Raw genomic sequence first — 13,024 nt, forward strand, 5'->3', positions numbered from 1 at the left:
TACTAGTCACTGTGGTATGTATGTAGATGGATATGGTTTTCACTGCAGCTCTGAAACTGTACATTTGCATCAGGTTAAGATCATGAGAGACTGATTATTGAGTGCTGGTTTTCAGAGTATGATCATTAGTTTCAGTGGTATTTAGCTGGTTCTATGGACACAGCATGTGTATTCAATACCATTGACAATTCAGCCATGGTTTTGGCTTGGTTTATGCTTTACTATGGTTGTGTAGTCAGCACTGTTAAGAAACAAGAGTTTGGGATGCATCCGATGAGTTTCTGGCAACAGTTTTGAACTATTGTTGAGCTTTATGCTAGCAAGAAATTTTCAGCAAATGGAGGGCATAAGAGATAGTTAGTCAGTAGTGGCCAATGTTGTGTTGACTATGATGCCTTGTGAAAATTCTAGTGCAATATTGTTTGCTTTGACACATTACAGTGCAATTGAGGATGATTGCAAGGATTTCAAGGGGGTGGTTTGTCACGAGGACGTGAAAATTTGATGCTTTGCTTATGTTTAATTGACATTTGATTAAAATATTAATCAAATGTGCAATTAAAAGATGCACATGTGTTGCACATGTGAGGTGCAAGCTACTTTTAAATAGTTGAAGGACCAAGGACCCTGTGAAAAAGATGGGTGTCAAAGACAAAAGTTGTAACAAGTTACACTTGTTAGATTCTAGGTGAATTTTGGTGTCAGTTTGCCCCTAGGACCATTAATTGGCCATTAAGTGTCAATGATGACACTAGGGACTAGGCATTAATTAATGGATTAATGCTTGTCCAAGGGTCAATTAATTTCATGGGACCACTTTGGGTTGCAAATGGCCTAGCCAATTAATTTTTGGATGGGCAAGGTCAATTTTTTGGGCATGGATTAAGGGCTGAATTAATTTTCAGAATTAATTAATTCTGAAAATTAATTAAATGGCTGGAAACTGCTGAAAATGGATTAAGAAAGCTGTCACTTGGCAAAACTTTCCCATGCAAGTGGGGGGAAAGAGGGCTGAAGAGAGAGGGAAATCTCGTTTTCTGATTTTGAAGTTGTTGGAAAGAGGTGTTGGACTGTTGCTGCCAGCTTTTGGGGCCATTTCCCAGCCATTGGAGACCATTATTGTTCAGTGTGATGCATGTGGGAACAACATAGGGGTTGTTTTATGCAAGATTGTTGAGTTGTGGCTTATGATAGTTGTGTTTTCCATGGTATAGAAATGAATTTGTAGGTTTATGAGAAAGAGTTGCTTGCTATAATTCATGCATATTCAACATGGAAACACTATCTTTTAGGGTATTGATTTCATAGTGCAGATGGACCATTAGATGTGGCACTATTTCTTGACTTAGACTAAGTTGTTTGAGAAGCACATGAGATGGGTCAACCTCTTATCTATGTTTCACTTTCAGATTGTATACATAGATGGGAAAAAAAATATGATGGTTGATGCATTGTCATGTAAGCCTTAAATTTCAGCTGTCACTATGATATATCACATTGAATTGGATGCTATGAAGGATCAATATGCTATTGATTTGAACTTTGCGAATATATATGTAGTCAGCTTTGCAATGGCTAGAGGCATGAGCACTTTATGCTTAGAGATGGTTTTTTGATGATGCATGGACGATTGTGTATCACAAAGCGATTTGAGGCCTAAGGTGATCATTAAGAGTGAAGCTACTCCTTATGTAAGGCATAGAGGGAATGATGCTATAGTTAACGTAGTAGAGCATTTCTTTTAGTGGTCTTCTTTGAGACATGATGTTAAGTAGTTTATCATGACATGCATTGTGTGTCAGATAGTGAAGTATGATAGACCAAAGATGCCGGTTTTATTGCAGCCCTTGTCTATTCCAGATAGGCCTTGACAAAGCATTGCTATGCACTTTTTCTTTGAGCTTTCTAGGACACCTATGGGGAATATGGGATATGGACCATTATTTGCAGGTTTAGTAAGGCCCATTTCATTTCAATGAGGAAGAAAGTAAGGATGATCATATGATGTCTTTGTATTTGTAGCATATAGTGGCAGTGGTATTTGATTTTGGTAGAGTTTGCATACAATAATACAATGCACAGTTCCACTTGCAAAGCTTAATTCGAGGTTTTAGAAGGTGGCAAGAAAGTGTTCCCTATTCTGCTTACAAAGTAAAGATCTTTAAGACTAATCAATATGTAGGAAACATGGATGCAACCTATGCAAAGGTTAAGTATACTCTTTAGAGGTCTCAAAAGAGTCAAAAGAAGGTAGTAGATCGCCATAGATGTGCTTTGCAATTTTCAAAGGGTGATTATGTGTTGTCGTGTTTTGAAAAGACAAGGTTGAAAAAGATGACAAGTAGAGAGATATATCCAAAGCTAAGTACGAGATATTATGTGCTGTTTCAAGTGTTGTAAGGATTAGGGATGCTACTTATAGATTGAAATTGCCTCCACACTGGTAGATACAGGATGTATTTCATGTGAGATTGTTAAGGCCTTTTCATGGTGATGTGCTTGAGGATGTATTTGTTGAAATTCAGCCACAGGTTAAGGAGCTAAATTAGATTTTGGTAGCTAAGCAGATTTTGGCACATAAAGAGCGAATAATCAAAGGTAAAATTTCTCGAAGATATTTGGTGAAATTTTAGAACTATTCAAAACAATAGATACTAAGTGGATGGAAGAGAATGACTTGGCAGACCATCCCTAGTTGTTTGAGCTTTACCTTGAGGCTTTTTTGTTAGAGCCGACTTTGGATCAGTATTAGTTAGGCCTAGTGGAGTAGGGGTCCAAGGCATTGCTTGATGGTCAAAGAAGCAGAGGGGGGGGGGGGGGGAAGCACTTCCATTGCTCTAGTCATGGATAGCTCTTGTGCATAGTGGATCTCGGGTGTATTCAACATGCAATTGTGCATCAATATGCATCAATTTATATCAGTGTATGATCATCAAAGATTGATTATTAGTTGCTAGTTTTTAGTGGATGATCATGAGTTTTTAGTAATATTCAGCTGGTTTTGTGGACAACAACATGTTTTATGAATGCCATTGACAGTTTGGTTCATGCTCGTGGTTGTTTGGCCTAAACAGTTGAGATGCTAATAAGAAATACATTCTATGGGTTTCTAGCACCGGTTTTAGATTCTTTATGAGTCTTAGGTTTTCTTTATGCTTGCTGGAATTTTTCAGCAAGTATTTGGCATGCTTGGAAGATCTCAAGAAGTTGTGATCAGCACTGCCCTCTTTGTAGAGTGCTTGTCTGTAGTAATGATGTGCAGAGCCTCTGAATCTCGATTCATGTATACATCTAGGTATCTAGGTCTCTCAATGAAACCATATGTTGTATTCCTAAGAAAGTAACCTATGTACTATGACATCTTTGGGCGAAGGGGCTCTTGGGGTAAAGTCTATGTATGCTGTATGTGCAGCTGGTAAAGGTCCTATTGCATGACCAAGTTTCTCTGAGTGTGAGAGACTGCTTGACTTGTCTATACCATAGTTGCCTCCGTACGTGGTATGAAACAATTCGTACGGTATGATCCATACGGTACCGTATGATACGAATTCATACGTTAAAATTGGCCTGTTTTGGCCACCTGGCTTGCGCGTTCTCATTTCGCGTTTCTTGCAGCCTTGTGTCCGCGCGTCCCGCGTTTCGTGCACTGTTGCGCTTTTTGGGCGGTGGGAAGCCTTGGATACCTCACCCCACTCACTTTTCCAAATTCCAATTTTCAGCCATGCAAAAGCTGCTCCTCTTTGGATTCCTTCCAGCTTGCAGGCTGCAGCCCTCTCTTTGGATTCCTTCTCTCTTTGACTGTTTGAACTTTGAACTTTGAACTTTGACCCTTCTCTCATCTTCAAAAGGTGCTGCTCTCCTCCAAGGCTCCATGCTTCCAGACCAATTTAGCAAGCACTTACAAGTTACCATTCTCATCTTGCTCTCTTAGATCTTGATTCTTGAATGAACTTGCGATTTGTTATTCTCGAATCTCACCTCACATCCCCTGTTTCCCGCACCCTATCGAAGCATTTGCCATTCTTAAATCTCATCTTCCATCCCCTCTATTCCTTACCCTATCAAAGCATTTGCCATTCTCACCTCCCATTCCCTCTCCCTCACTCTTCCTCTTTCAACTTTACCCCAACCCTCGGGCCTTTGGAGTCTCCCTCCTTTTCAACTTTCAAGACTCAAGTTTCAAGAGTGGAGACTCAAGCATCTCTCTCTCTCTCTCTCTCTCTCTCTCTCTCTCATGTCTCTTTATTCTTCGTCGGCACCTTGACTCGTAAGAAGCACAAGGCCTTCAATTTGCATGTGATCCATATGGAGAGGGACACAAAGAAGTCGAACTCCCACCATTGGACATGCAAGTATTGCAGCAAGTGCTATACAAGTGGTGCAACTTGGCTTCTTCAACATCTTTCCAAGACAGGGGGGCAAGTTGCTCCAGGCAAGGAGATCCCTCCAAACATTGCGGGGAGATTCTCCCCAAGATGAGAGGGGGATCCACAAGAGGAGGAGGAAGTGGCTTATCGGCACCAACTCCTATGCCTACTAAGGAGGAAGCATCAAATGTGGGCGTATCTTCAATCGATGTGGGAGAGGCCTCTACCATTGGTGGTGCGGGCTCTACATCCGCATCCAGCTCTGGTAAAAAACAAAGAGTGGAGGCTCATGTGGTTCCAGAGAGACAATTGTCTCTCTCTCAAGCTTCTGGTCATGTGCGTGGATCGGTTGCCTTTCTTAGAGAAAGATAACAACTTGTGGACATTGAAATTGCACGCACGGTGATTGAGTGCAATCTTGCATTCAATGTCCTAAAGCAAGAGCAATGGAATAAGATGGTAAAAGCCATTGCCAATGTGGGTTCATGCGAAGAATGGACCGATGCCACATGTAACGACATGAGGACGAGAAAGATTGATGAAGTGAAGGAGAAGATTGATAGAGCCGTTGATCCTATTCGGGCCGCATGGATAAAATATGGTGGCTTCATTCTCACCGACGGATGGAGTGATCGTGAGAAACAGGGCATTATCAACATACTCGTCTCATGTTCACTCGGCACTTACTTTTTGCGGGCCGTAGATACCAGCAAGAGGGGGAGAAAAATGACGGGCGCATTCATCTACTGCTACATTCGACAAGCTATCATTGAGCTATACATTGCAATTTGCGTAGGATGCCATGTAGATGAGAGAGAGAGCATGTGGCTTTTGCTTCTTCCACTTGTTGGAGGAGAGAGTCATTTGTGAAGTCTTTATTTTGGTGGCAAAACTTTGGATAGGCACTGGAGAGACTTCAGCCCTTAGCCATGAGGGTCCTTGCCCAGGATTGCTCTTCGGGTGCATGTGAGAGAAACTAGAGTGCCTATTCTCTCATTCACACAAAGATTCGCAATCGGCTTAGCACATGACAGTTAGAGCGGCTAGTCTATTGCCGCACTAACTTACGCATGATGAGGGCTATGATGAGCATGGGTAGTCTAAAGCAGGTAAAGTTTAAACACTTAACCATAACATTTAAAATTTGTTGTTTTAACTTTTAAACTTTGAACTTTGAAGTTTAAACTTTATACTTTACAATTTAGACTTTAGCATTTACAATGATTAATCTTAGGTGCATCATTGCATTGGGTAGATGAATGTTGATACATTCAAGTTGATGGGCAACACTCTTCCGAGTATACATAAGGAGGTGGAGGTGGAGGAGGAGATTATTTTTGTAGAGCTCTATAGAGATCTTATAGCGACACATACTCGTGACACTCGTAGTCAGCGTGCTCGTGGGCGATGAGTTCGAGGAGGTGGTAGCAGGAGAATGGTCATTTGATGCCCTCCATCATTGAGGAGGGGTGATTTGAGTGGCTTGCAGACATATGTAAGGCAGGGCTCTAGTAGCTCACATCCTGTGCCTTATGATGACATCCCCCCCTTGCCTACAGAGCCGCCACCTAGTGAGCCATCATTTGATGATGATGGTAACCTCATAAGTGAGGATGAGTACGAGTGTATCTCATCATCGGATGTCCAGGAGTCATCTTCAGACTCTCTTGATGAGCACTCAGATGGTTCTAATGATGATGATGATGATGATGATGAGAGTGATGCCTCATCATAGATTGATTATTCATATGACATAGGTCTCTCTCTTTTTTTTTTTGGTATCAGATATACTGGACTGTAGTTGTATCGCAAGTTTTGCATAGCCCATGCAACCGCGATGGTTCCCTCATGTATTCATCTTATTCTATAATGAAATGTCTATTTTCACTTTAAACATGTATTCTATGATCTATCATTTAATGATTTATGGTTTTTTAAATTTAGAAAATTATCTTAAATTTTTTTCATACTAATATTGTATCGTACATTATAAAATCATAAGATACCAATTAGTACCGTATTGGATCGTAGCATACCTTTTGTACCTTTCGTACCTGACAACTATGGTCTATACTATGAAGTCTCATGTCTTGCCAGAGCTAGCTGCTGAGAGGCCTTGAAGGCTCTCCTAGGTAGGCTATCTGGGTGCATGTCACATATTCTGTGTCGTCGCATCACCCATGGTGTTGCCTTGCTCCTTTTGGTTTACTGCCTTCTATATCTCTTGCTGCGTGCCTCGTCTTGTCCCCACCACCTCTTTTCATTGGCGACAAAATTGTCACACAACTGAGTCCAAACCACTCCAACAGGTGCTGACTTGCAATATAAATTTGCACACTGCTCTAATGGTGATTGCATGAAGTATAGATCTTGCATCCTTGATGTTATTCAGGAATAAACTTGCTGTTCAGTGTACATACAGCTGTTTTACAACAGCTTATTGCTTGAAGATTCAGATTTGATGAATGCTAATGGCTCCCATGTCCTCTCATACAATCGAATGAGAATTTCTCCAAATCTCACTGGAAACCCTAAAAGCACAGCTGCAGGCCAGTATCAGTGTGAACGTACAGCTCACCAGAGTGGTTATTTATCCAGGCATTATATTTAGGATGCAATTAGAAGTCATCCTTTATAGGCTTGTTTTGCAATTTGTTTTTTTCTCCAGGGCTTTTTCTGAGGTGTTCTTAAAGAATTTCTTTCCTTTGAGAAGGAAGAGTCTTTGTCATCTTCAAGTTCAATAAAGTGGCAAGACACTGTGCTTGAACTATATTATTGTTCTTTTTGTGCTTCGCATGCGCATTGATATGATCATCATGGTTGACTTCATCTAATCAAACATTCTTTTTCAAACAAGATAAAGTTCTATGAAAAGGCAGCTTAATGCAAGTTATTGTTAAGGTTACAAAACAGAGCACATGTTCCCACCATTTAGTGAAATTAACAACAAGGGATAATGTGTCCTTGGCTGTTTGCGAAAATGAGATGGGGAGGACAAGGCTAATGAAATAATAACAGGTGTGGCTTATATGCCAAAGCAGCCACTTTTTTGTTTGGGGGGGGGGGGGTGGGGGTGGGGGTGGGTGGGTCCTACATGGAAGTAATTAAACTTTATCATAACTGGAAGAAAGAAAAGAAGAATTAAAAAACCTATGGTGGTATTGATCTTGTGGCCTTTCCTTTCTATTAGAGCCCTACCAAGTATGTAAATTCCGTTTTTCTGGTTCAACTAAACTTCTTGCAGTATGTATAATTGTGCATCTAAGATTAAATAGAACTATCCAGTTCAACGCACATTACATTTATTTAACAGGTCTTTCTTGTAAAGGTGCAACTAGATATGGTCGCACCTGTGTTTGAGAAGATTATTGTATACATATTTGTTTTGCATTTCAGTGCATTTTCAGGAGCATATTTTACAGCTATCTTTGTAAACTAGTGGCCAATGTACTAAGGCAGCTGTTGAAGAAGTGCTAACTTTGCTCTAATTTGAGGGTGATAAAGCTTCTAACTCGTGCTAGATAGGACCATGATTTACTTGTGTAACACCGTGATCCATAGTTATTTGAATGCTGTTTGCTTAATGGTTGCTTGATGATTGTAGGGAAACGTGGAACGACAAGTACTTGTGAGAGACTATAATGAAGGCAAGCATGTGGTTTTTGAAAGAAGGATGGCTCATGTAAAGGAGGCTTTTACAGTTGATGGAACTAAAATGTAATTCTTGCTTCATGTCTTCTTTTGCTGTAGAAAAGGGGACTACAAAAAACCCCTAAGTAGGTGTTATCAGCAGCAAATTCTTTATAAGCCTCACTGCACTCGCACTGTTGCATGATTCCAGAAAACTTGCATGTATGAACTCATCTGATAGGTTGTTTTCAAGAATGGGTAAAACTGTTTCTCTCTCATTCTATTTAAGAGAATTTTGCACACCAGACGATAAGGTGGTATATCTAGTTATTTCTCTTGCTTTCAATAGCATTTTGTGGCACATGTCAATCTTATTATTGAGAACTTTTAAGAGCATTTTGTGGCACACATGCCATTGTTTAAGTCAAAACGATAAGTACAACTGTTCATATCACTTGCTACATAAGAGCATTTTGTCAGTCATGCACCCCCAATTTTATGCATGAAAGCTCTGAATGCCCATGCAAAGTAACCACAGCCAAGGAATTCTGTTTGGCCTTCAAAAAGATCTTATAAAGTATGCAGGTCCAAGAAATCAAGCCTGTGTAAAGTCCTGTCAGGCTTCACTTTGTTTTAGGTCATGCGAGGTCATATTATGTTACTTCCTTTTGTTCTGTCAATCTCTATAAATCTTTAAATGCCATGGTGTGTCTCTTGAAACTAAAAGAGTAGAGTGTACTTTTCATTTGCTTCATGCATGCTACTGTGTCTTTAAATTCCCTCTCTCTAACCCATTGTATTTTATTCAGGTTCACAAGAGGCAACAGCCAAACTACACTTCCACCAGACACACGGCTTAGATCAGGACGCCTCTGTGCAGCTGTTGAAGATGTGATTAGACGTGTGCAGGCCGATATGGAGAGTCTCTTACAGGAGATTGACCATCAAGAAAGGCAGAAGCGTGCAGCAGAAGTGTCTGTCCAGAATTTAAGAAGTGAATTGCAAACATATAAGGTAACATTGAATATAGCAGCTTAGGGTTGAATGCTAACCTATTAAATTTGCTGTTTGAGAATTACAAGTTGCTTGTATAAACTTGTCTAGATTTAGAACACAGCAATTTGTTTAATGCTACAGAAAAGAAGAACAGATGTACAGATGGGCATATCTAGGCAAGAATTGAAACTGAGGGACTTGAGGAGAGCTGCTCAAGCAGAGGAGAACATGGGTCAAGCTCCTAATGTTGATGAACTTGAACAAGAAATTGTGGTAAGTGAAGAAGTTTTTGGAACTCTTCATTAAGAAATATTTTTTCCCCAAAAGACTTTTCTGGAGAATTGAGCTTTGATTAATATGCATATGCTGGGTCTACTTACAGAAACTAAATTCAGAGATACAATCCAAAGAGGATGCTTTAGAGAAATTGAAAATAAGGCGGCAGCAAACTGAAGACAATGTTGCCGTTGCCAGGTCTTCAATGGATAGATTAAATGGTAATGTTCACACTTTACTGCAAGATTGTGTATGCCCTTCAATCAGCCAGCAATTATAATCTTTCTGGATGCAGAGTCAGCAAAGGATGATATCAAAGCACTGCAAGCTGCAGAGAATCAACTTGTAGTTATTGAGGAAGACATAGAAAAAGATACCACTGTAAGACCCCTCCAACTCTCAAAATCAAGTTTACTTTTCTGTTTGTGAAGAGGATGTTTTAACCTTCCATTCAAGTTTAGTTTCTTTGCAATTTCTTTATGAGCTTGATTTTTTCCTGTTATTGTGCCATTATTGCTGCCATTGCCCTGGGTGTTATTGTTCGTTGTTGTGATAAATGTTGATATCACAACTGCATGCTTTAAAATTTGATGATCCAACTGCAAAATTTCTCAGCATCCAGCTCTTTAGATGACATTTGCATGTTCTTGAATCTCATACTATAGATGATTTTTTATTGTATCGTGAGTTGTAAAAGAGACACTTTTGGCCTTACCTCTTTGTTGAAACTCATAGGCGAGCCTGACTTTGAAGAAACTACTTTGTAAGCTCGGTCCAAGGACCAGATCAGTGCATTGTAAGACCAGGTGTTTTATCAGAGGACGCTGTGTCAGATTAGAGAGTGGGTTTGGAGAGAGAGCTCCAATTCTGCACCTTTTTTGGATGAGTCTTGAAGGAGATTGGCTGATTGCTCTAGACCCATGAAGATTCTACTGTTTCTGTAGTTAGTGGCAAGTGCTTTCTTATTGTTTGTCACTAGTTGAGGATGGTTCCCTCAGACTTCTCATAGGTATGATAGCACTATTGCTGGGTTCATTTGGACTGTGAGGTGTAGTCATGCCTTTGATCTGCATGACATTTCTATTGTAAGGAGTCTCTAGGATTTGGACGAAGATTATCCATACACTTGGGAGGAGGCGTGGGAGGTTGCATGATGAGCAGGAGGAGAGCTGTTTTCATACCTGGGTTCTTCCACTTTATTTTTGATATGCCTTGTAGTCCTTTACGTGGCTTGTCTTGTACTTTGTTTACCAAGAAAAGTTGAGGAAGGCCCTTTTCTTGAAAACATTTCTTTTCCAATAAAAAAAAGGGATAGTCTTGGTAATCGAATCCATCGTGAACACGGCTTGTCTATGAGGCAACAGAAGTAGATGAGGTCTCACTTGTTTTCACTAAAAACAAGCTCTTTTTGAAAAAATTAGGACTTGTGCTTTTGTCCTCAAACACAACTAATTGTACATCTAACATAGCATTTTGTCCCTTCATCTTTTGTATAGTACCTTGGTGGTGATTATCACTAAAGTGCTTTTCATAGAATCTTTTGTATAGTCCCTGGATGAAACAGAATGTTGCATTCCCAAGTATATAAAAAGGCTTCACACTTTGCACTTACACGATTTGACTTGCCCAGGATGGCTTTACTTCATCTCCCTATCCAAAATGTCCAAGCAATGATGCCACTAGTAAGGTCTTGTTTGTTCATATGTCTTGTAGTCCTGTCTGTTTGAGAAAATTTGAGGGTGGGGCCAACTACCAACAGGTGATTTCTTTATAGAAAGGTGCACTCTCTTGCAAGTCCTTGCACTCTCAACTGCTAATTGCCTATAGAAGAGCACACTTTCTTGAGAGTCCTCTGTTTGTGATCAGAGGTATGTCTTTCCAGGTCACCACATCTTTGCAATGTCTTTGGGTCTCCTATGTTGCACTACATCTCAAACAAGCACTAGAGCTCTGCCAATGAGCCAACTGCCTACTGTCAGACTCCTATGTGCCCAAGGCTGCAGGAAAGTGTGATCTTTTTTCACCTCAAGGACTGAGAGATGCCATAACTACACCAATGATCTATCGAAAGAAAGAAATCTTTGGAGACTGTCCTAAGACAGGTCTCTCCAGACCACTTCTTAGATCTGATAAGAGTCTTTGCAAGGGTTTCCTGTGATATGCCCAAAATCTCCGCCCCAAACTGTATAGAACCAGCCACTGTTCGTGTTGTGGTTTGTGGAAAAAGTGTGCTATTTTTCTTTTAGCATTATGTACCAGACTCTCTTGCAAAACTGCGTCCAGACTAGCCTGTCTTGTAGCAACGGTAGTCTGGCAGTCATGGTGTCTCATGCAGGGTGCGGTGGGCTTATTGAAATTGGAGAACATATGGAATAAGGCCGCATAGATTTGCATTTGAACTTTATATTGCATGCTCAGAAATTCTTTAGCCTACCATTCTGTAATGGAGTTCAATGTTTTGGTAACTCACTGGTTTGGTTTCTTGGTTTAAAAACCTTTTGTTATTTGTTTGTTCTTTGAACGGTTCACTGTCAACGTAGTCAATGCTTAAAACTAGAGTTCATGCAAAAGCTTTCAGGCTGAGGTGCATTACAGAGGAATCATGGAAGATAAAGTGATGCGTGATGTGCGCGAACAAGAGTCTATAGTTGAGCTAGCAAGAAAACGATACGAGGTATTCAATTGTTTTCGGTTCTTTGATTCATTTAACAATATTGAAGTGGCTGTTCAGCACTCAGAAATGAAGGTTTGCTGAGGTACATTTCATAGGTGCAACACTTTGCTTTGTGTTCAATGCACCTGCTTTATTGGCTCTCAATAAAAAATCTCACTCTCTTTTCCAGTATACATTGCCTTTGCATATAGGATTCTAATTAAACAATGTTCTTTCATTACCTCTACTTGCATGCACAGTTTTTTTTCATATGTTTAGACACATCATATGTGTATAAGTATGGAAGTATGTTTGGTGTATGATTCAAGCTCCTAGCTTGAATCTTATGTGGCCATATTATCTTAATTTCGAAAGAAAAATTAGAGAAAATGTACCATATGTACACAACCTAACTCGTAAGTCTCAGTACTCCAGAGCTATGCAACAGAAAATCATAACATCTTGTTCTAACCGAACCTTCTCACCTCAAAACCCATAGTTTTAAAGGTCCAATGTTACTTAGTATCACTGGTTCACATAATGCATGTACTCCAACACAGATTTTAGCACTATGAAATATGGAACCCCCAAAAAAAAAAAAAAAAAAGAGGAACTTATCATTGAATGAGGGATCTCTTTATTTTAAGTATGCAATATCATGTCCAAAAGTGAGTGCATATTTCCATCAGGGAGGAAAGTTAACACAATGCATTGCAATTATTAGTGGCTTGTTGGTATTTTTTTTGTTGATGGATATTTCAATCAGGGCGGAACCTATGTTGTATTGGTTTCTTTAATAAACATTGTTTTGCCAAAGACAGCAACAAATGAACGAACTAGCTTTGGAAAGTTCAGCGGTTTTGTCAAACTGCACTAATCACTTTTTCAAGTGATGGCTTGAGCTTGTCTTTGTTTTTTGGGGGGCGGGTGTTTTGAGAGTTTACAAGCTACGAAAATTCTGTTATAATCTATTTTACATTTGGAGTGATCTACTGTGCTTGTTCTCCATGATGTCACTCTTTGAACTTGCAAGTAAGGTCGCCTGAATTGCAAATGATCACCCTCTCTTTCCTTTTTTCCAAGGAAAACAAAATTCTATGAA

At 39.8% G+C, this 13,024-nt stretch overlaps 1 protein-coding gene across 3 annotated transcripts in view; it reads left to right on the forward strand.

Annotated features, from left to right (window-relative positions):
- The window catches only part of LOC148018645 (structural maintenance of chromosomes protein 6A-like), a 110,012-nt gene that overhangs the window by 73,307 nt on the left and 23,681 nt on the right, over positions 1-13,024 (forward strand). For all 3 annotated transcript variants that reach the window (XR_015687607.1, XM_087661117.1, XM_087661116.1), the window contains exons 15-20: positions 7,972-8,084; positions 8,807-9,011; positions 9,135-9,266; positions 9,376-9,490; positions 9,565-9,650; positions 11,848-11,943. Coding sequence is in view for 2 of the 3 variants with exons in the window: in XM_087661117.1 (XP_087517243.1) it covers positions 7,972-8,084; positions 8,807-9,011; positions 9,135-9,266; positions 9,376-9,490; positions 9,565-9,650; positions 11,848-11,943 (747 nt within the window). In the remaining variant the exon portion in view is untranslated. The remainder of the gene's footprint in view (positions 1-7,971; positions 8,085-8,806; positions 9,012-9,134; positions 9,267-9,375; positions 9,491-9,564; positions 9,651-11,847; positions 11,944-13,024) is intronic.

The sequence above is a fragment of the Lygodium microphyllum genome, chromosome 21, assembly GCF_053477565.2.
Source record: "Lygodium microphyllum isolate KBCC chromosome 21, Lygodium_microphyllum_v1.1.10, whole genome shotgun sequence".
NCBI classification, from domain to species: domain Eukaryota; kingdom Viridiplantae; phylum Streptophyta; class Polypodiopsida; order Schizaeales; family Lygodiaceae; genus Lygodium; species Lygodium microphyllum.